Source organism: Etheostoma cragini, chromosome 15 (assembly GCF_013103735.1).
Source record: "Etheostoma cragini isolate CJK2018 chromosome 15, CSU_Ecrag_1.0, whole genome shotgun sequence".
Classification (NCBI taxonomy): Eukaryota; Metazoa; Chordata; class Actinopteri; order Perciformes; family Percidae; genus Etheostoma; species Etheostoma cragini.
The window spans coordinates 1,677,236-1,700,051 of NC_048421.1; the positions used below are offsets into that span (position 1 = coordinate 1,677,236).

At 42.2% G+C, this 22,816-nt stretch overlaps 1 protein-coding gene across 2 annotated transcripts in view; it reads right to left on the minus strand.

The window, feature by feature from the left end:
- Positions 1–22,086, minus strand: part of hook2 (hook microtubule-tethering protein 2) — a 24,473-nt gene extending 2,387 nt beyond the window's left edge. The window contains exons 1-22 of one of the 2 annotated variants that reach the window (XM_034894557.1): positions 21,859–22,086; positions 19,959–20,041; positions 17,873–17,945; positions 17,672–17,722; positions 17,083–17,215; positions 15,420–15,487; positions 15,023–15,088; positions 14,770–14,850; positions 12,820–12,986; positions 12,487–12,627; positions 11,492–11,693; positions 9,133–9,243; positions 7,447–7,534; positions 6,110–6,176; positions 5,574–5,711; positions 3,572–3,659; positions 2,929–2,934; positions 2,398–2,432; positions 2,224–2,306; positions 2,029–2,132; positions 993–1,100; positions 827–898 (exon numbers count right to left, since the gene is read on the minus strand). In XM_034894557.1, the coding sequence (XP_034750448.1) occupies positions 827–898; positions 993–1,100; positions 2,029–2,132; positions 2,224–2,306; positions 2,398–2,432; positions 2,929–2,934; positions 3,572–3,659; positions 5,574–5,711; positions 6,110–6,176; positions 7,447–7,534; positions 9,133–9,243; positions 11,492–11,693; positions 12,487–12,627; positions 12,820–12,986; positions 14,770–14,850; positions 15,023–15,088; positions 15,420–15,487; positions 17,083–17,215; positions 17,672–17,722; positions 17,873–17,945; positions 19,959–20,041; positions 21,859–21,903 (2,010 nt within the window). In that variant the 5' untranslated portion in view covers positions 21,904–22,086. The remainder of the gene's footprint in view (positions 1–826; positions 899–992; positions 1,101–2,028; positions 2,133–2,223; positions 2,307–2,397; positions 2,433–2,928; positions 2,935–3,571; positions 3,660–5,573; positions 5,712–6,109; positions 6,177–7,446; positions 7,535–9,132; positions 9,244–11,491; positions 11,694–12,486; positions 12,628–12,819; positions 12,987–14,769; positions 14,851–15,022; positions 15,089–15,419; positions 15,488–17,082; positions 17,216–17,671; positions 17,723–17,872; positions 17,946–19,958; positions 20,042–21,858) is intronic. The other variant, XM_034894558.1, reaches the window with a different exon arrangement.
- Between the last annotated feature and the right edge of the window lie 730 nt (positions 22,087–22,816).

Consider the following 22,816-nt stretch of genomic DNA (forward strand, 5'->3'; position numbering starts at 1 on the left):
TCTCTCTCTCTCTCTTCTCTTATTCTAGGAGGGGGTAAGAAAATGAGTTGAGAAAGGTTGAGACACAGAAAGGAGAATAGAGACCTTTTCCGTATGTTTACTTTTATAAAGGAATAAATATACTTTCATATACATTTTAATTCAAGGTTTGTTCCGTGTTTTGTCCACAGTTTTAAAATGTAGATGTTACAATGATTCATGATGTATTTTGTAAATTTGGGTCCCGGTGAGACACCAAATTTCTCTTTTGGGTCTTGAGCTGAAAAAGCTTGGGAACCACTGTTCTAAATATACTAAAGACAAGTAAATGTCCATGTCAGTACAGTTCATAGGTAGATAGTTAGATGGGTATGAATCAACTCTGCTAACAGTTTTGGTGATGATCAGAAACGAACCGCGAAAAGACTGGAAAGTGCGTCAGGTTGGAAGTGTCCGAATATCGACACAGTAACGGGTCACATTATTTTTTTGAAATTATATTAAATCTGCGTCTGCAGATTCCACGTGGCCAGAGTTCGCCTCTGATGAAAAGTCAATGAAACTACCAAAAATAACTAAATGGCTGTAAAAAAGGCCATGTGGCACGGGGCCGAGAGATCACTTCAACATTTCCAAAAACCCAAAGTTGCTGACCCCGGGCTGGTGTCGAGTAAGGACTCGTGCAAATCATCTCTGTACACAAAAAAATCCTTGTTTGGCCTCAAAACTCTCTTTTCCAAGCTTCATTAAACCAAAATGCTGTAGAATTGTCTTCCACTACAAAAGAAAAAATAACCATAAAATGCCTTTGGACATGTTCGTGGTTTAATGGATTCTGTACACTCACCATGTTGTACCATGCTGTGATGATGAGTTTCTCCTCCTGGTCATGTCGGGTTCTGCTCTTCTCGTAGTCATGCTGCGCAAAGCAACAGATCATCATGCATTAGTTGGATTTCAAGACCTGGAGTGGCCTACTGTGTTTGTTTTATGCAAAATAAACAGGTTTATACCTCCAGGTGCTGGATTTTTCTCTCCTTCTCTGTGAGCTGGTTCTTCAGCGCCTGAATGTCAGGAGTCGCAGGCACCGGCTGCTGCTTGGGATCCAGGGTTTTGATCACCTGCAAAAGGACATTTTTTAAAAGACTAGTCCCCTGATAATGCTTCAACTCCTATAACAAAGTCAGATTCATGATAAACAGTTACAAAAAAAAAAAAACAGGACTCGTTCCAGGTGAGGCTTGGCCTCCACCAGGGCTGCACTTAGTCACCAACCCTGTTTTTAGTATTTATGGACAGGATATCAAGGCGTAGTCGGGTTGGGGAGGGGTTGCAGTTCGGTGGGTTGGGGATCTCATTGCTGCTTTTTGCAGATGATGTGGTCCTGATGGCGTCATCGGCCTGGGATCTTCAGCACTCACTGGATCGGTTCGCAGCTGAGTGTGAAGCGGCTGGGATGAGGATCCGCACCTCTAAATCCGAGGCCATGGTTCTCAGCAGGAAACCGATGGAGTGCCCTCTTCAGGTAGGGAATGAGTCCTTCCACCAATTAAAGGAGTTCAAATGCCTCGGGGTCTCGGTGCGAGTGAGGGGACGATGGAGCGGGAGATTGGTTGGAGAATCGGCGCAGCGAGTGCGGTATTACACTCCGTTTATCGCACCGTTGTAACTAAAAGGGAGCCGAGCCAGAAGGCAAAGCTCTCGATCTACCGGTCAGTGTTTGTTCCTACCCTCACCTATGGTCATGAAGGCTGGGTCATGACCGAAGGAACCAGGTCCAGGGTACAAGTGGCCGAAATGGGTTTCCTCAGGAGGGGGGCTGGTGTCTCCCAACAGACACAAAAATTATCAGACTTCAAAGTGCCACTGGAGCCACAACAGGCTTCATACAACTCCCCCCCCCCCCCCCCCCCCCCATGCAGTACGCGATAGCCCTCCCCATCACCTGTAAACAGACTTTGATGAGTCTCCCTGTTAACCAGTGAAAAGAACAACCCTCATCATTTCAGAGCCCTTTGCTGAGGACATGTTCTGTCTAGGGAGACTAACCGTTCTTGCTTTTTCCACATAGCGCTTATATCGCTCCTCCATCTGCCTCATGTCCTCATCCTTCTTCCGCAGAATCTCCTGGAGTTCATCGATCTTCTTTGCCACTGAGGGAGAAAAATACATATGGCGTTCAGAAGAGAAGAGTGGACACTGGAGGCAGCGAACCAAGGAATTCAAGAGCCTGAAATGACGTACTGTTGCCGTCCACTTTGGGCTCCAGGTCGTCAATGACCTCTCTTTTCTTTTGGAGATCCGAGTGAGCTTCATGGAGCTTCTCCCTGCAACAATCACATGTCAGGAATGTGTGAGTTCACTACAGTTTGGGACACACATGGATAAATAATCTGCGGGAAGCAGTGGCGTACTTACAGATGCTCCTCAAGCTTTTTCTTCAGTAAGGAGGACTTTAAAGAAGAGAAACACACATTAGAACAAAACTAACACAAAGCTGTCTGAGCTAGGCTGCACAATCAATTGCTTTTTTAGTGCCATCACAATATCAACGGGCGCAATAATCATTGGGAAAGGCTGCGTATATCGCGAAAGATTTTACTGTTAGCTGAAAAAAATATCAGTGGTAAACTGCTTTATAATGTAGCTGTCATTCTTTTCTTAGCGGTGCCTTTTAGGTTCAATCCAATGTTCAATGTGTTCAATAAAAGACTGCTGGAAATGACTTCCTTTCATTTTCCTTTCATTTATCAACAGAATACTGAAAGCAGCAAAAAAGGCAGAAATGAGTAAACTTTAATGCATTCATTTATTGCGAGTAATATTGTAATCTCTATACATTATCACATATTTTCCTAATATGCTGCAGCCCTATTCTGTATATCACACAAACACACAGGCAAAGAGGTAAATCATGGGCCAGTTGGACCGAGGGTGGGCCGTACTTACGATGGCCTGATTTTGGCAGAGTTGATCGATGGGGGCAGGCGCAGAGAGACAGACAGAGAGGGGCAGGCGTTAACAGTCAGTCACCACGGCAAACAAGAGGGTTAAATCCCCACACAACATGTGTCAAAGTAGAACAAACACTGCAGTCCTCAACAGCCAAAATCCAACAGGGATCTTCTCAATATCACGCCATGCATCTAGTTCAGGGGCAGGCAACCTTTGGCTGCTTGGGTGATTCTCTTATTGTGAAAATATAATCCGAATTAAAAGAAAAGAAACGTCATTACGTCATAGACTTCGGACATCACAAACTGTAGATTCCACACAATGTATGTATGTATGTATGTATGTATGTACTGTACGTATATAACTATCTACTGTATGTATGTAACTATCTACTGTATGTATGTATGTATGTATGCATGTACTGTATGTATGCATGTACTGTACGTATGCATGTACTGTATGTATGGCTCTTAGCAAAGGTTGCTGACCCCTGATCTAGTTTCATATAGAAAAAACAACATTTTCACACGCACACACAGATATTCTATCAACGTTATTATGGAAAACTATTGTTTCTGATGACGGGGAGTCATGACAACAGTGGGCAGAGGAGAAGGAAGAAGGTTTCTCAACTCACATCCTCAGTCTTGCTGTCCTGCTCATGGAGCGTTTTCTGGAGCTCCTCGATCTGAGAACGCAGCTCTGAGATCTGCTGCTGGTTTAATCTGGGAAACAAACAGAAAAAGGGGGGGTGGGGGGGAGGGGAGATACAAGAAACTGAGAAAATGAAGTCGAGGCAACATTGTGGAGAGAGTTAAACACATGAGGTTGATGGTGAAGATTAAACATGTTTTTAAGTCCATAATAGATCTGGAAAGATGAATCAGCTAGCTGTCGTATAAATAAATTAAACTAAATATAACCTGCTTGAGTCTTTTTTTTTTTTTAAATGATCATAGACAGCAATTTGAGTCTTTTTTAATTAAAAAAAGTCCTCTGATTAGAACTTCTTAAATATGAATATTTTCAAGTTTCTTCTCTCCTGTGACAGAAAACTAAATATCTTTGAGCTGTGGACAAAATGAGTCATTTGAGGACGTCGCCTTGGGCTTTGGGAAACACTGATCCACATTTGTCACTGTTTTCTGACATTTTATAGACCAAACAACAACAACAACAACAACAACAAGAATCAAGATCATAATCTACAGATTAATAGATGATGAAAATAATTGTTAGTTGCAGCCCTAGTCCATACTGTGGGTGGAGGATATATGCAAAGTATTATGTAGATCTATGTGCATTTGCTGCGGGCAGTGTTCATCCTGTCTCCCCCCCCCCCAAAGTGTTCTGCCTGGACATTCACTGCTTTCTTTGCTCTTCTGAGCATGCTCACTCCACTTCTCTCCTCCTGTTACTGTTGCTGAGGAGGCTTCCCACACCCTGGGCCTGGTGTTTCATGGACACACACACAAACACAAACGCAGTCCACCCACATGTCCACATGCCCACAGGCATTCACTTACACATACACACACACACACACACACACATGGGACAATCTGGCTTTCAGCTGTCGGTCCTCCAGCCCCACCCACACAGCTCAGCTGAGCACACAGTCCAGAGGGTGAGTTGACATTTAGGCAGATATCACTCCTACCCTCGGCCAGGCAACCAGCCTAACGTCCAGGAACGCAGTATGGTGGCTTAGAACGCGACTGATTACTCAAAAGGCCTCAGAAGTGAAACTGCATTATCCCAGTGTTAATCGTGCATCATGTTAATTGTTCATTTATCTCTTGTTCTATGCCAAATATATGTAAAAAAACAAACAAAATAAAGGATATAATTTAGAGCATTTTTACAACATAATCACACAATCTGTTCCCTTATTGTTAAACAGTTTCAAAGCTCTGATGACTCATCCAGGCATGGGCCGGTAGGAGATTCTGACAGTATGATAACTGATCAATTTCACAAAACAGTATTACAATTAGATACTAATACCAGTATTGGTATGGCCTCTGATACTGCTTCAAACGCTGGTATGGGGAAGTACTGGAGTTTATGCACCGTTGTGATACCACATGATAAAGTCCTAAAGAAAATCTACGTTAAAGTAGTTAATTTGATGTTCTTTTTCTCTTACAACGGACTCTCAAACTGGATAATAACATAAAGTTCTGGGGTGTTCATTGTTTGAGAGTTTAACCTGAGCCAGACCGAAGACAAAGATAGAAATCATATCACTTCCATACAGGGATAGTAGTATACAGCTGTTAAAATATAATAAAATATACAACCCACTGGTATCGGCTCAGTACTCGGTATCGGCCGATACGCAAGTTCAGGGATCAGAATCGGTATCGGGAAGCAAAAAATGGTACCGGACGATCTATAAATGATATCAATCATATCACATCCATACAGGGGTAGTAGTACACAGCTGTTAAAACATTAATCAGTAGGCTATATGTATTTTTTAACCCAATAGAATCGGATAGGTACTTGGTATCGGCCGATACGCAAGTTCAGGTATCAAAATCGGGATCTGGAAGTAAAAATAAAGTATTGGAGCATCTCAAATGGCAATCAAAAAAACACACTACAATACACACACACACACACCCCCTCTCTACCTGTTCTGAGCTTCCAGGGTGTTCTTGCTGCGCTGGGCCTCCTCCAGCTCGGCCTGCACCTCCACTACTTTCTGCCTGTAGGTCTCCTCCTGGACGCACAACATCTTGTTTTCACTCTGCAGACGCACCACCGTCTCCCTGTGCAAGAAAAGAAAGGAACAATGAGAAGAGAGGGGGGAATAAGAGGTGAGGGAAAGCGGGGAACGGAAAAGCAAACAACAGATGAAATGTCTGCCCAGGGGGCCGCCGCGCCTTTATCCGTCAACGCCCCGGCCAAGAGTGCCGCCCTGACATGTGTCACTATTTCTGAGGCCAACTGCGCCTCAGACTACAGAAGAAGAACATAGGGCACAAGTGGGCTACTGATAGTGACATCAATGCATATCTGTTATGGGTTTAGAAGGTAAATACTATCTGTTGCGCTTTCATTTGATTTGCTATATACGCCCACACCACGCACAGCTTACGCACAGCTTACACACACACACACACACACACACACACACACACACACACAGAGTGTGTGACAGACGTACTTGAGCTCAGTCGGCATGATCTCTGCAGCCAGGTTTCCTACTGTGACATCATCGTCACACAAGCCTCCTGCAGAGAGAAGAGAGAGAAGTGTCAACGGGAAACTTAATTTCATTAAACAGCCGCATTTTTTTATTTTTGTCTTCACATTCACAGCTTTACATACAGTACACTCATTTATAGATATATATGAGGGGTAAGACGATTCTCCAAATCTACAATTTAATATTTTTTTCTTGCTTTTATGGTTAAATAAATAAATAAATAAATAAATAAAAAGCCCACAAAAACAGCCACTGTAGAGCCTAGCTGAAGGGTGCTATGCAACTTTGAGTTTTTCCTAACATAATCACGGGGAAGGCAAAATGTTGCTGAAGCAAGACTTTGGGGAAACAGGAGGGTTTTCCAGTTCTGTTGTTTCTCTCTTATCTCCGACTCCAGGAGTGGCCTTGGAGTCTGGAAAACTGCAGCTGCAGGATACCACTAACCTAACGCTTCCGGGTTTTTAGCTGCATGATTACAGCCGGTAAGCATTGGCGGTTTTTTTCTTTTCTTTTCTTCTGACGTGCACAAGTAGGTGGGTTTGATGAGAAAAAAGTACTCAGGGAATCTCCTATCCTGCTTCTGATTTCAACAATACGTCGAGATCAAAAGTTCTTACTGATGATATTTGATGTAAAATCGAAATTGTGACACCCCGTATAGATATCACACACACCCCGTATAGATATCACACGCACGCGCGCGCGCACACACACACACACACACACACACACACACACACACACACACACACACACACACACACACACACACACACACACACACACACACACACACACACACACACACACACACACACACACACACACACACACACACACACACACACACACACACACACACACACACACACACACACACACACACACACACACACACACACACACCGCCACTGAACTGGGAATAAGAGGGGTCATCCCCACTTTGGCCACTCACGCACTTATCTACACATTACACACATACTTATCATGAATATGCATCTTGCTTATATGTATATTGTTATCCCCATTATACAGTATATGTCTATATTACTACATGTCTATTTGTTGAATGTATAGAGAGTTAACACCTACAGAAGTCACATTCCTTGTGTAAGTAAGTATTTTTGAGCAATTAAACTGATTGTGATAGTTAATGGTCAGCCACCAACACATACTGCTCCAAGGTTCTGAATTGTGAATGTTTTCTACCAAAAGAGTCACTTTGCTTTTGATTATTTTACCATCTTGCAGCTCGGTTCTTTAGTTTTTTTAATCCGAGTGCAATTACAACTCACCAGACCCGCTGAGACACCTCTGTTGGACTTGTGCACACCGGAGCTCATCGTTTGTCTCCCGAAGTGTGTCCCTTTCCGAGATCAGACGCTGAAGAAGGAAGCACAACAGAACACAGATTTCAGCTTCATGTCAGACTGCTTTAGTCTGTTGGAAGAATTATTAGGCCAATAAAACCTTTAAATTGAAGCCAGTGTGAACTTGCCATGCCTGGAAAGAAAAAGTCAAATCAAAGCCAGCTCGGCGCATTTGTAGTTTACTGGTCAAGGTGTGTAGCACATAACTACAACGTCCATGGTCTGATTTCTGGATTTAGGGTCTGTGTTGCAAGTTAAAGCCCTCTCCCTTCTTGTATTTCCTGTCTCTATCTTCATTGATTGTCAAAATAAAGGCTAAAATGCAAATCTCATATTTAAAAGGCTCTGACACACCAACCAGTCGGCTCCCGTCTCTCAATAAAGTGCCTCGCAACACACTGAAGCGATGCCAACTTGAGCGTACATTCTGCGCATGCAGAGACATAATACATAACAGCAGGTGGCGCTAATCTATATTGTCGCCCAAAAACTGAAAACCGGAAATGACGGCACATCTCTCTAGACCTCTTAAAAACACAGCGCACGCTGCTGCCAGTCATTGTTTTCATCAGAGATTGTCGATGTTAGTCGAGAAGGATCGTTGTTGTTATTACTCTCTGAACGGGAGAAATTACGATGTAATAAGAAGATACGGGCGTTGTTAGCTCCGGTTTTCTCGTGCACTGATTGCAATTTCATCCATATACAAACATTAACAGCTAACATCATTCAGCTTATGTGTGTAATATTGTGTAATAAATATAAGCGATGTGATGCAATATCTCTTGCCCACTTTTGTTTTTTTAAGGTAGCCCTTACATGAAGGAAGGTTGGACACCATCAATCTAGACTCAGAGAGTACCTAGAAGTAGTACAAAGTAAATGTACACTTCATGTCAGCACAGTATGTATTGCTTAATTACCCCCACAAGGAACTGAGGACATTAATCACTCCTGTCAGATTGCAGAAGGTGCTAGAATTAACACCGGACGTGGGAGTCCACGGCAGGACAGTACGATATTTGCCTGGCAACAATTCCTCCTGCAGGGATGTGTGCACTGTAAAAGTCACAACAAATGTCAATCCACACAGGACTTCCACCACTGAAAGCTAGAGCTGCAAAGATTTATTGTATTGTATTAATTGTGTTTGTAATAATTAAATAAATCAGCAACTATTTGGACTATCAGTTTGAGTCATTTCTTTTATAAAATAAAGAGTCCAAATTCTCTGTCAGCTACATAAATGTGAATATCTTCTAGTTTCTTCACTCCTCTGAGACAGGAAACTGAATATGTTTGAGTTGTGGACAAATCAAGACATTTGAGGACGTCATCTTGGGCTTTGAAAAACACCAATCCACATTTTTCACCATATTACAGACCAAACTAATCCATTAAACCTGGAAAATAATCGACAGAAAAATAATAAAATCGTTAGTTGCAGCTCTACTGAAATCAAGCCTATATTACTGCATGCTGTAATGTAGTAATATGACATAATACATCAGACAAGATCCTCCGTGCTGATAGAACAGCACAGCAAAATGTTCTCATTCTTTCCCCACAGAAAGAGAACTTTTTATTTCCTGAGCGTGTGCACCAACTCACTTCTTTCTCCTTCAGCAGTGCGTCATACTTGTCGTTAAGGTTCTTGTACTCAAACTGCCATTTCTCAGCTTTCATCGCCTCTGCCGAGTGCTTGGTGTGGAGCTCATGAGCCTGCAAGTCAGAAGAGAGCATAGCAACAGTCTGCGTTGGCAGTGGGGGAAGAAGCATTCACATCCTTTCCTAGGTACTAATACCATACTGTAAACTATACTGTTACAAGTCATAGTCCTGCATTGAAAATGTTACCTAAGGAAATGTATCTATGGATCATCAGGAAAATGCATTTAAAGTATTAAAAGTACTCAATGCAGAAAAATCCTCACATTTTAGAAACAAGAAAGTTCTGACAATCACCGAAGTGTTTAATCTGCTAATCATTTCAGCAGGACTCGTACCTCTACATAGTGTTGGGTAGTTTATTGTTTAAGAAAACATCAGGTTTCATAAACTACGTGAGCACAAAACCTAATTTCCAAAGTAACTAGTAGGCCTGGACGATTCGGGGGAAAATATGAATCCTGATTTTTTTGCTTAGAATTGATATCACGATTCTCTGCCAGGATTTTTTGTGTAATGTTTATTGCTCACATGAACCATGACAAAACAAAACAAATTGGCAGTACCAAAACTGATTTTTTTTGGCAACTAAAGCCTGTAAACAGGGGCTTCAATGAAGAGAAGGGAGCGCTTTAACAGCGATTTTATACAGTCTGTATTTAAAACTCTCAGAAGAAAGTAGCAGCGTTGGTGATGCAGTTGGCTCGTAAAATGAAATGAGAATCAAAATCATAAAAGAAAAATGAAATAAAAGAAAAAATATCTAAGTTATTTAAAAATTAAATCTCAAACACGGGTGAATCGAGATCGCAATTTTATACTAATTTATCGTGCAGGCCTAGTGACTAAAGCTGTCAGATGAATGTAGGGGAGTGAAAAGTACAATATTTCTCTCTGAAATGTACTGAAGTGAAAAGTAGAATGAAAAGAAAAGACTCAGTCAGTCAAAGGACAAGTATTGCAAATTTACAGGTGACACTCAAAAAATTTGCATATGGTGCAAAAGTTCATTCATTTCAGTAATTCCACTTAAAAGGTGAAACTAATATATTTTATAGAATCATTACATGCAAAGTGAGACATTTCAAGCCTTTATTTGATATCATTTTGATGATTATGGCGTACAGCTTATGAAAACCCCAAATTAAAAATCTCAGAAAATTAGCATATTACATGAAATAAAAAAATAAAAAAATAATATATTAGTTTCACCTTTTAAGTTGAATTACTGAAATGAATGAACTTTTGCACCACATGCTATTTTTTTTAGTTTTACCTGTATGAGTAAGTGCAGTACTTAGTAAACGTACATCCCACTACAATTTTTTTTAAACTAAAGTAAAATTACGGCACAGATCTTTTGTTTCTTTTTGCACCTTCTACGTGAGCCCCGTCTCTTTGTAACGTAGAGTTCTTGCTGCAAATCTGTACGACGTGTAACCTCCGACAGCCAATCACAAACATTATTAGATCATGGTAGAAGCATGCTGCGTGCTTATTGGCTCCTTGAGGATTGACATTGGGTATTAAACTGGCGCAGCGCCTGTTTGAAGCTTGTGCCTGCTCAGAAAGCGCCGACTGCTTGGTTCCCTGCTTGTATTCTTTTCTATCTATCTAACTATAAGCGCGGTTCAATCAGTTGTCTACCAACAGGAACTGTCTGTGGTTCACGTGTTGCAGCAGGGACCGTTTAAGAGGTTGCACCTAGAGGTGTCAGAACAAACCCCCTGTGTTTTTTTTTGTTGCTGCCTCCAGCTTCTTCCAGCAATTTGAAACTAAATGTGTCTTCTGGAAAACAGCCAAATGCCAAGAATCAAAAGCAACACACCTTTGACTGTCTGTGTGTGTGTGTGTGTGTGTGTGTGTCGCGTTAGGTCACGGCAGTTTCCTGCTATGACGACCAGCCACGCTCGCCTCCTGCACGAGGGGGTACTAATCTGCAATGGAAAAAAGGAGGACGGGGCACCGTGGCCGAGGCGAGGCGAGCAGGTAGCATTAATGGAAAAACATCGTTAGAGACGAGCCTTCTTGTTCTACTTTTAGGCATTTAAATCAAAATCCACAGGACTAGTTCTGGGGATGCAGCATTTCCCTGCACCCACGGCTTTACTGCGCATGTGTGGGGACACACGCACAGAGATATCCCCATTAATAGATAGATGAGGCATTTTTCAACACAAGATACTTTAGAAGCAATTCGGTCGGTTCCTTAAAAGTACTGAATTCGGTACCCAGCTCTACTTGGACGTCAACACAGAAACAAGCATCTCTCGCCCTGCTCCTAGTCACATCCACAGCTTGCCTGTCTCTTGTAGGTGTCCAGCTGACTGCGGACAGCGTTGGCCCTGCGGAGCTCCTCCTCCAGCTCGCAGGTGCGCTGCATGTAAACGGTGTTGCGCTCCTCCAGGAGGCGCACCTGCCTGCGCAGGTCTCCCAGATCCTCCAGCTTCCTCTTGTACGTCTCCACCAGCGCTTCCAGCTGGTTCACCCGGTCAGACGAGTGCCTGAGGGGGAGGGGAGGAGAGGACAGTGTGGGAGGCGTCGAGTACCAGCTGTGAGATATGACTTTTAGTTAAAGAGAATACATAGTACGTGTGTGGATATGTACTTAACTACTGAAGAAGAAAAACAAAACAAAAAAAATCTCTGACGCAAGCCAGTGTCAGTGCATGAAATTCATATTATCAACACAGATGTCAGAGAGGAGCTGAATGGACGTCTGTGTGTGGGCAGCGTGGGAGTTGTTTCTGAGAGTGTCAATTGATAATAGATGAACTACTGCTTAAAAAGGAAAAGGCTGAAATTCATGGAAAAAGATCCAAATCAACAATGTGTTAGTTTGTCTTACTAATACTTTTCTACTTGTTCTTTGTATGTTTCAATGTATGTGGGATTGACTGAAAATAAACAACCTAAAAGTACATCTCACCCAGAAAAAAAAACAACAACCTCACAAACAACACATCCAGAAGTTGACCAACTATCGTCTCTAAGATATGTATCAGCCAACATTAACAATACATTTTCAGAAGAACGCAGTTATTTTTGAATGAATTGCAAAAAGCCTTCAAAGTATGGACTCTTCCCTAGTTTGAGAGTACACAACCTAAACATGCTCGGTTGGAGACAAAGCAGAGAACACAAACCTCTGAGTGTTCACGTGATTCAACACCCACCAAGCGTGACATTCTGCAGTTTGACTCGTCTACAAACTCAGGTCAGCCTGTGAGAAGTCCTGCACGGTTTCCCACAATGACTTCAACTTGAGCGGGCGTGACTTTGTAGGAATGGTCTCACCTGAGAATGTCCATCTCGTCTTTGAGCGACTGGGCCTCGTGCGCCAGGCTGGTAAGCTCTTCGTTACGCAGCTGCAGGTCGGTCACCTCCCGCTCCAGTACCTCTGCCCTCACGCGTGCATCATCTCGGCTGTTCTCCAGTCTGAGATAGATATGACAGCAGAGCAGGGGTTTGTGTGGCTGAGGAAACTGAATGGACTCATTGTGAGATCCTGAATGGAGCAATATGCATTTGATTTGCACGTATCCATAATGTCAAATAACCCTGGACTGACTGACTAACCTTATGTGTGTGTGGGTGTGTGTGTGTGTGTGTGTGGGTGTGTGTGTGTACCTGTAGTTCTCCTCCTGAAGCTGCTCCATCTGACTCTGCAGCAGCAGCAGCTTCTTGCCCGTGATGGCGGTGGCGGAGACGTCCAGAGAGTCGCAGTGGCTCAGCTTCTCCTTCAGGGAGCGCGTCTCCACCTGTAGGCACGACTTCTCCTCCAGAGCCACCGACAACTGTGGCAGGAAAAGAGAGAGAGAGACACACACACACACACACACACACACACACACACACACACACACACACACACACACACACACACACACAGGGAAAATACATTGTTAAAACCAGGTGTGAAGACTTGGAGAAATAAACGAGGGGGGAGAGAGAGATGCGATGAAGATGCACAAAGGACAGGAAAAAAGAAGAGATAGACGCATGAGAAAAGTTCTCAACACCGATTTAAAGAATAACATACTGTAACAAACCGCTGACCTCTTTCTGAGAATAAACACGGAGAAAGCCAGAGCACTGGCACACGACAGATTGGCGAGAAGAAAAACACAGATATGCAGCGACCAACACCACTTTTCATGCTAAAAATGGGACTTCAAACACATGCTCAGTTGTCAAAAGCGAGTTAGTCAGCTGGTTTAAAAAGGTCTCGGGCGGATGGAACTTTCTCAATAGTGAAGTTGTTCGCATCACCCTCGGGGTCAAAGCCAGATTCTCATGAGAAATAGAGGAATATGCAGGACCGTTAATGATATTGGTTATAGTTCAGGGGGGTAATGACATGTTCAGACTTTCAGGATGTTAAAGTGTTTGAGTCGGACTTAACTGAAGTTAAGTTTAGACGAGCTGGCATTCCAATATTAAACAAAAGAGGGATTGTATACTTACCTGCTGGACATCTTTCCAGTGTGAACACAGCAAGTCCCTACACTGAACTTTAAGGAAAGATTGCATGCTTTAGCACAGGACCGGTAAAAGTAAATAGCTTTCAAAACAACACAAATGACTAATCCCTATCGCGTGGGCTGAGAGCAATAGAAATTATTGTTGGCTACGGCACCACCTCAAGGCAATGTGTCAGTTTCATCCCGATGTTATGCAACTATGGACTATAATGAATCTTTAAAACACACAAAATGACTCCCCTCTATGTTAGTCAAGCCAAGGGAACACAAACAAACTCTCAGGCAGGCTAATCAATAAAAAGGGCCAGAGCAAGCAAGAAAGAAGGAAAGACACACAAACACACTTTTTGAGGTAATGGCAACAGTTCTGTCAGACAAATGGAAGATGAAGTGAACAGTATGCCGTCATTAAGTTAAAATCCTTGAGATTTTCATGGACCCAAACGCAGTTTTTGATACGGTTTATAATCCACAGTTTTTCAGTAACAGCCATTTAATGTATTCATTTTCAGTAATTAAAAAAAAAAAAAGCAGTTTTTATTGTGAATGGCTGAGTCTGCCATTCCCGCGCTGGATTGAATTGCCAACCTACACACAGGAAGTGTGATGCAGCATGTAATCCACCGTATCTCACTGATAGAAGTGATGTTCACTCTACCAACACTAGGTTATTAAACGATTAATCTGGTGATAGATCAGTTGCAACGGTCCATCCCAGTTTCTCCTAGTGTTATCTTTAAATGTCTTGCTTTGTCAGCCTAAACTTTGAAGATATTCAGTTTAGAATGATGAAAAACAGAGAAAGAGCAGGAAATCTCCGTGTCCAAGTCTGAAAATTGGCTTTTTCTGCCATTTTTGCACGCACAAAGTGGAGAGCCTTTTTTTTTTAATCATTAGGACAACTTAGACATGAAAGGAGAGAGATAGGAGGAAGACATGCAGGAAATCCCCGCGGGTCAGACTCGAGCTCCCTGGGCCTCTCCATCGAGGATAAACCACAACACATGGGCTCGCGATCTACCAAGTGAGCTACCCGGGCGCCGATCTCAGGCCATGTTTGCCAAGTAATACACAGATCCCCTTTGGGTGTACCAACCTGATGCTGCAGGTCTCCACAGCGCTGGCTCAGGTCCTCCTTCTCGTCTGCCTCCTCACTTAGAAAATAATACTTCCTGGACTGCAAACACAGAACCAACAGAACGTGGAGACAGAGGAGAAGTTATACTAGTCACAGTAGGAGGGAGTAAGCATCAGTGAAATAACGTCTGAGGCAAAACACAAAGAAGGATGTAACAGGGGGAAACTGAGTGGAAGACAAAAAAAAGGAGGGAGAGTGAAAATTTGTTCACCTGGTAGTCAAAGTCCCCATAGGTTTCTGGACTTCCTGGGTCTGATGAAGGATCCTTTGATAAGAGCTAGAACAAAGCGGTCATAACAAAGTCGATGAAATGCTCAAATTACGAGAAAATATCTGTTCCCAAAAGCAAGTTTCAGAGGTTTCTAAAGTTATTCAGAAAACCCAATAAAACCTGGAACGGTTTATGTTCCAGGCCCCCCCCCCACCCCCTAATGGTGCCAACAAAACACTTAACATATTCTTGAAATATCTCAAAGTAGGGTTTCTGGGACTCGGTTCAGTCTCAGTGCATATCTGGATTTCTTTTGATTGTGAATTATCCGTGAGTAAGAGCTGGGATTAATGCAGAAGTAGAGAGAACCAAGAGGATAAGCGAGAGGCTCACTCACCTCCTGAATGGCTGTCATCACAACATGCTGGACAGATTCCTCAAGTGTCATTATCTGCTGGATTTGCTCTGTGTTTAGGAGAAGACAACAGAGAGCTGAAGGTGCAGCCAAAATGCAGATTAACACAAATACTCTCTCTCTCTCACTGCATCCAGCAGTATTTCAAGCACCATCAAGCTGGTGTTTAAATAACAAATGATTAGTTTTTTCAGTTTAACACCACCCATAACAAAATAGAGAAACGGAACAAAAAATAGAATCGGCTTAAGGTGTACTCTAAAGGAAAGGAACGAGCGTGAGAGAGACATCCTCCAATCCGGCAATTTGCCGCAGATTCGTGCGGCGAGCGTCAATAAAAAGGCAAATTTGTGAGACGCCCCAGACAAGGCACAAGTAGACTTAAGAGTTCCCAATTACTCCACTTTCCAATCAGATCGTTTATAGATTTCAACGTTTCCGACCACACTTGAAGGCAGCTTCATTTCACAGGAAAACGTGAGTGCAAAGAGACGAGCGAAGACATAGTGAGTGCTTTGTTTGTTGCGGGAAACGTTCAGCTGTTACTCAAACTCCCCGGCAGTTCAGTGCTTTTGTTTTAAGTGACGTTTCTTGTACGGGACTCTCACACTGCCCAAAACTTTAGCTCAAAACACTCTTGACAAGTTTTGTCCCACCCTGCACGAACCCCCGCCGCAGCCTAAACGCACCACCCCCATTCAAATGAACAGAAAGACCTGTGTCTGAACGCAGCCTTACACTTTGTCAGTAGTTGAACCCTCTCTAGCGTTGAACCCTCTCTAGCGTTGAGGGTTATGAGCAGGCCTGGCTGCAGAGTTTGGCTACATCATTATTCCCAATTGTCAATTCATTTACAGCTTCCCAGAACATGCAGTCAGTTCCAACAAACACTCACCCAACAAGAGTTCAACATGTTAAAGACGCCAGAGGAAAGATATTAAAAGGCGAATGGGGACAGGTTAGAATACCTCAAAGCATTAAATAAAAGCAATACATGAGACAATTAATAGAGGCACACAATCAATATTATCAACAACAAGCCATCATTTAAGATGAGCATGGTTTTTCCTCGGAAAAAGCCCACCCTAACCACTTGTGACGATCCGACCATGACTGAAACAGAGCAAGAACCATGTGATGGGACTTTGAGTTAATCCTGTGTTATTTTCACAGATGGATGAAGCTACTTGGTGGTCATTCTTCCTTTACCAGCACGACCTTCATCCTGGACTTCAGATTTGTACAGACTATATATTCTTTGCAAACCATCCATCCATCCATACCTGGACTTACATTAATACCTGGTCACTTTAACACTTAACTCAACACTGTCACTTTTGACTACTTAATGGTTAATGTCTTTTTATAGCCGAATGCTCTTATTGTTAATATTATCTTTATACTGTATTCTTGCTAAAAACGGATGCTGGAAATGTCAATTTCCTTACTGGAGTCATCCCAAAAGGATTAATAAAGAGAAGTCTCAGTCTCCAAATCTAGGTCGAAGATACGTTTTAGTGTATTTAATGTGTATTTCCTAATCATGTTTAATGATATGTGTTCATGCACCTTTCACCAAGGCAAATTCCACATGAGTGTAACTTATTGTGGCAATTAAAGCTTTTCTGATTCCGACACACTTTACCTTGCTTCTTCTCACAACTGACAGCACAGGCCAATACGAGTTGTACCAGCTTTCCCAGCTCGGTGACATCTTCCATCTCTCCTATAAGGTTCACGTCTGGTAAGTGCTCATCTGATACCTGATGACCGAGCACCTGTTCGTGGACAGTAACGTGAGACATTAGGAGTAGGACTGAGCCCAGTGAATTACAAAGTGCCAAAGATGGTTACAAAACAGGGCTGCACAATATATATTGTGGTTTTTTGCATTATCGCATTGTCTAATGGTGCAATAAGCACATGGCGAAAGGCTGCGTCAGAGCGCAAAACTTAGTTGAAAGAGTACTAGTAGAAAACTGCACTTTAAAATGCAACTTAGTCTTTTTTAGTGGTGCATTAAATGTTCAATTTGTTCAATGAAACAATGTTGAAAATGATTTTTAAATTCAACGTTGTCGTATATGAGCAGAATACCAAAAGCAGCAGCAAGGCAGAACTGAGCACTTTAATTGGAAATAAGTTATATAATAACTTATTTGATATAGTTTTTGCAATATTGCATATTTTCCTCATATTGTGCAGCTCTAGTGAAAAGTTAAAAATCTTCTTACGTCTTGATAATATTCCATCATGCTCTTGAGAATCTTTTTCAGGTTGCTGACCTGAAAGAACAAAACAAATCAGAGTTACAATCTTGATCCTCATTTTGGGAGAAGAAGTGAAAGAAAAAAAAAAAAAATACAGCCACGACATCCTGTTCAATGTCGGCTGCCATCGGGTCTTCTGCCATGTCCGGCTGTTTCACAAATTACCTTGAGGCGCCAGTTGGCTCCGCTATCCTCCTTGATCCGGCCCAGCCACGTCTCATTAAACCAAGCGGGGTCTCTGTTAACGAGCACAAGACAACTCGAGTGAGGACAAGGACGACGCATCTCTGACTCAAGACTCACAGGAGGCCGCAGGGCGACGAGGCCCCAGCGCTTCAGTACGATGACATTTGGGAAGAACAGTCGCATGTCACTCGTGGGAATAATGGGAATTATATTGAAATAACTTATGAAGCAGTGGGTTCTAAGTTAAAGGGATAGTTTGGATCTTTTGAGCTGAGGTTGTATGAGCTACTTCTCTATAGTTTACCGTGTTCAGGCTCTGACACACCAACCCAACGGCTGACCGGCGGCAGACTGACTGCCGAACCGAGGTGGTCCAAAAAGTGTCTTGAAACACATCGAAACGATGCCGTCTTCAACGTGGTCTCCGCGTGCATGAGACGTAATACGTGTCCTTAACAGCAGGCGGCGCTAATCTGTATCGTCGCCCCAAAAAATAAAAACCGGCAGCCGATTTGACGAACGCGTCACGTGGGTAAAGCTAGACCATAACGGCGGCTTGTTCAGAATACGGTCTCGTTATTTTTGAAAATAGTTTAACAAACCTTGTTTTAAGCGAGAAAGAGACCATACAGTTGCCGAATCTGTCTTTATTTCAGATCGACAAAGGTCAGTTAAAAAAATTTCAGTCCAATTTTGTGAAGCGTTGGTCTCGCTCATGCCGCTCGTCGTTTCCGGGTTAGCACTCCACCAATCAGATTGGTCATTGAGTCCGACTACCCGCCTTCCGATTCAACATGAATGCTGGGTTAACTGAGAAGGCCAGAATTGATAGAGTGACTAAAAGGGCTGGGAAAATTGTGGGAGAGTTAAATACAGTTAATCAGGTATATGACGATCATCTGGTAAAAATGACTCAGAAAATAACGAGGGACCCGGGTCACCCCCTTCATGGTAATCTGTCCGGCAGGGTCATAGAGCGTAGTGGTAGACTAAGACCTCCTGTGACACGAACTGGGCGGTATGCTCTTTCTTTTATCCCTCAGGCTATTAGACAGCACAACAAGCACTTTAAACGTACATTTGTATGAGTTTTTATCATTTATTCATTGTATTTATGTATAGTATTGTATTTGTGGTATTGTATTTAAATTCTTTACTTTTTATGGGTAGGGTGGCGAGTGTGAGCACTGTAATTTCCATTTTTGTGGATGAAATAAACTTGACTTGACTTTGACTTTGACTGACGTCGGAAAACTCACTGAAAACACACCAAACAGACTCCTGGCCACCAGGCTTCTTTAGCAAAAACAGTAATTTTACCTCGTAGAACTCAGAAGCTGCTGGTCTACCACTGCCTCGCTTTTGGGAAGTTAGTTTGTGTTATTGTGTGACTTTTGTGTTTTATAGGAATAGATCCGATTCACCTTAGACACAATAACACTAAAAAACACTAACCGACAGAGGCAGAGGTGGAGCAGCAACTCCTGTGTTATGTGAGGTAAAATTACTGTTTTTGTCAAAAGGAGTTTGGTGGCTTTGAAGAGAGCAGAGATACCGGCTTCAGTTCCCCTGTTGTAAAGGGATGTCTGTGAAAATTTTGTAAATATAGCAAACGGTTAAACAGATTTTTTAGGTGTCTAAAATGTATTTAGCATTTACATTGCTTAGCTTCTGTGTTGATACTTCAGCCTGCTTCTCCAAACTGGAAACGTAACTCATAAAACCTCACCGCTGTGAAATCTGAACTATCCCTATAAAGTGGAAGTAAAATAAAAATAACACTAGTTTGATTCACAAATAGTTACATTATCTATGTATCTATCCCACCAGAAGCTACGGAAAAAAAACTGCCACACAAATCCAGTCCGTGTTCTTTTAATGGTTCACATTTTGCATAGATAATAGCCTTATGCAAATCAAAGGGCAATTTTGTGTCACACAGATAAGCAAATCTCAGTGAAAGGCTGGCTCTGAGTTAATTTCTACCAGCTGTTTCCCCTGAGTTTGTGCTTAGAAAATCAAAAAAACAAAATACTTCAACTCCTTGAACACACTACACACTTACATTCTGTGAAGCACGTGTGCGATGGCCACTCCACTGGTTAGGTCGTGCTTGCTGTTGCATGATGGCACCTGAAATGTCTGCAACTGAGAACAAAGACACCAAGAATTATTGGAGTAACCTTTGGGTGTCCTGCTCAAGAGCACCCTGGCAGTGCCCAGGACAGGAGGTGAACTGGCATCTCTCCAGCTACCAGTCCACACTCTGTACAGGGACTTGAACCAACGACCCTCCAGTTCCCAATTTCAACTCCCTACAGAGCTTTGTTCTTGTTCAGAAGCTGACCATTAAAAGATTTTTAAGGCTGAATAATAATGAATATTTGGTTATTTAAAAATCTGATATGCCGATATATCGGCCAATATGCATTTTTAAACAAAAATCAAGAAATGCGTTAAAAACAAACAGATTTCCCCAACATTAGATATTTGTAGTTATTTATGAGTTCTCCCTAAAACAATAACAGAACAGAGGAACATCAAAATGTATTAAAGTTCTGATAAATAAAATGTATAAAAATACAAGCTTAAGATATGAAACTTAAAGTCCTTTGAACAAAAACACATTAATAATAAAATAATCAGTGTGGCCAACAGGGACGTTGTAGAGCGTCCTCTGGTGGACAGACTATGCAACGCCATCACTAACAGGGACGTTGTAGAGCGTCCTCTGGTGGACAGACTATGTAACGCCATCACTAACAGGGACGTTGTAGAGCGTCCTCTGGTGGACAGACTATGTAACGCCATCACTAACAGGGACGTTGTAGAGCGTCCTCTGGTGGACAGACTATGCAACACCATCACTAACAGGGACGTTGTAGAGCGTCCTCTGGTGGACAGACTATGCAACGCCATCACTAACAGGGACGTTGTAGAGCGTCCTCTGGTGGACAGACTATGCAACGCCATCACTAACAGGGACGTTGTAGAGCGTCCTCTGGTGGACAGACTATGCAACGGCAACGCTCCTAACATGGGTGACCATCCATTTTTATTTTTTAAATATTCCTTTTTTTAAATAATTTTTAAATTGGCCATTATAAATGCCAATAGATCCGAAAATGCCTAATATTGGCCGGGCTCTATTCTTGTTGCTTGTAGCCACATTTGCACAAATATGACAGGAGCATTATTTAGATTGGTTTTCAACCTGCTTTTATCTTGATAATATATTTGCGACAGTATGTGTTGGAATGATTTTAATCCACCTATGTATGTTTATCTCTCTCCCTCAGGTCCTGATTGGTAGAACCTTGAGTATTAGCATCAGATTTTATAAAGTTTAAGTATGTTTTCAGAGTTGTGTTATATTGTCTGTCATATTCTTGCTGCAAAACTGAACCTAAACATCATAGGTTTTGTTTAAACCCAGTCAGTCATCCTTAAATTACAGGTACTAAGCAGTTTAGGGGATTACAGTCCTGCCTAATTTAGTCCTGCACTTGCCTCTGTGTGGGGAAAACTGCCAAACAAGTGGATTTTCCTCGGTGTTGAGAAGTTACTATGTTGGATAACCTAACATTACTGCAAAGTCTCTCAGCTTACACTAAGCTATTTGGGTTAGTCTACGTTGCTGACACCGCAGTTTGGTGCAGATAACAAGCTAAAACTACACCACCGAGACCAAACTTCCAGTGTGTTTACCTAACGCTAGCTAGTTAGCTTAGTTAGCTTGGCTAGCTGGCTAGCGCTGGTTAGCTTCCAAACACACAACTTTTGTAGCTGCCATCTGTTTAAATGTTACCTACATAGCCAAGAAAACAGCTGTTTATAGATTAACCAAGCCCTCGCCTTTAAAGCAAATCTATACTCCCTCTTACATAGCTAGTCAACACATGCTGTCACCTGTTAGCAGGCGGTTAGCCTCGCTAGGAAACTTAGCTAGCTAACATGAAACTTACCCAGGTTAGCAGTGAATCACACAGCTCTGCTTTATCCAGATTCATTGTGCTAAACCCACAGCAGCTCACACAGAGAGGGGCGATGGATTTGGCTCTCAAGACTCTCCCCCGACGTTTGTTACTCAGTCCTTTCCACTTTCCACGTCAGTCATTGTCCAGGCGACCCCCCTTCGCGTTTCGTCGCGTCCCGTTTTCCAAGCGAGCTTCCGTAATAAGAGCGTCTCATGGAAGCGGATTATGATGTTGCGGGTCATGGTAGAGGATAATAATACTAATGATGATAATAATAGCCCGTGCTAAAAACAAAGGAGCTATTTAAGCACGGAATATATCTATGTACCTATCTATATACCCTATTTAACATGTTTTAGGAACTGATTTTTTACGGCTGTCCCAATTAAAGAAACTCGTTGGTTTGCTATTTTATGACTATAACTGTAATCGATTAGTTGATTTAGTCGACTGATCTGTAAAACAGATCTGAGTTTCTCCACAACGAATCATCCCAAAGCACCACTTTAAACCATGTGTTTACCAGAAATGTTCTCATAGTTTCTTGGTAAATAAGCACAAAAAATCATTAAAATCCACTAAAGAAATCTTCGTCACTTTAGACTAAACAACACTACTGATGTAGGATTTCTGTTTATGTTCTGATCACCTGGCATTTTATACGTTGTATGTGTTTACCATGTTATTTGTCAACACATGAACAAATAATAACTAAAATAAAATAGCCTGCTGTCTCTCATAATCACATTAACGTAAGTGCTGACGACCTAAGCAAGAATTTCATGAATTGTGTTCAGTTTATTTCCTTGTTATGTAACCAGGAAACCTTAATGACATGAACCATGAAAACATGTTTTTGAGTGAGTGCTCTGGCAAAGATTGGCAGCAATGCCAATGAGTTATTCAGACAAACATTAAAACAGATTACACAAATAAATCACAATAT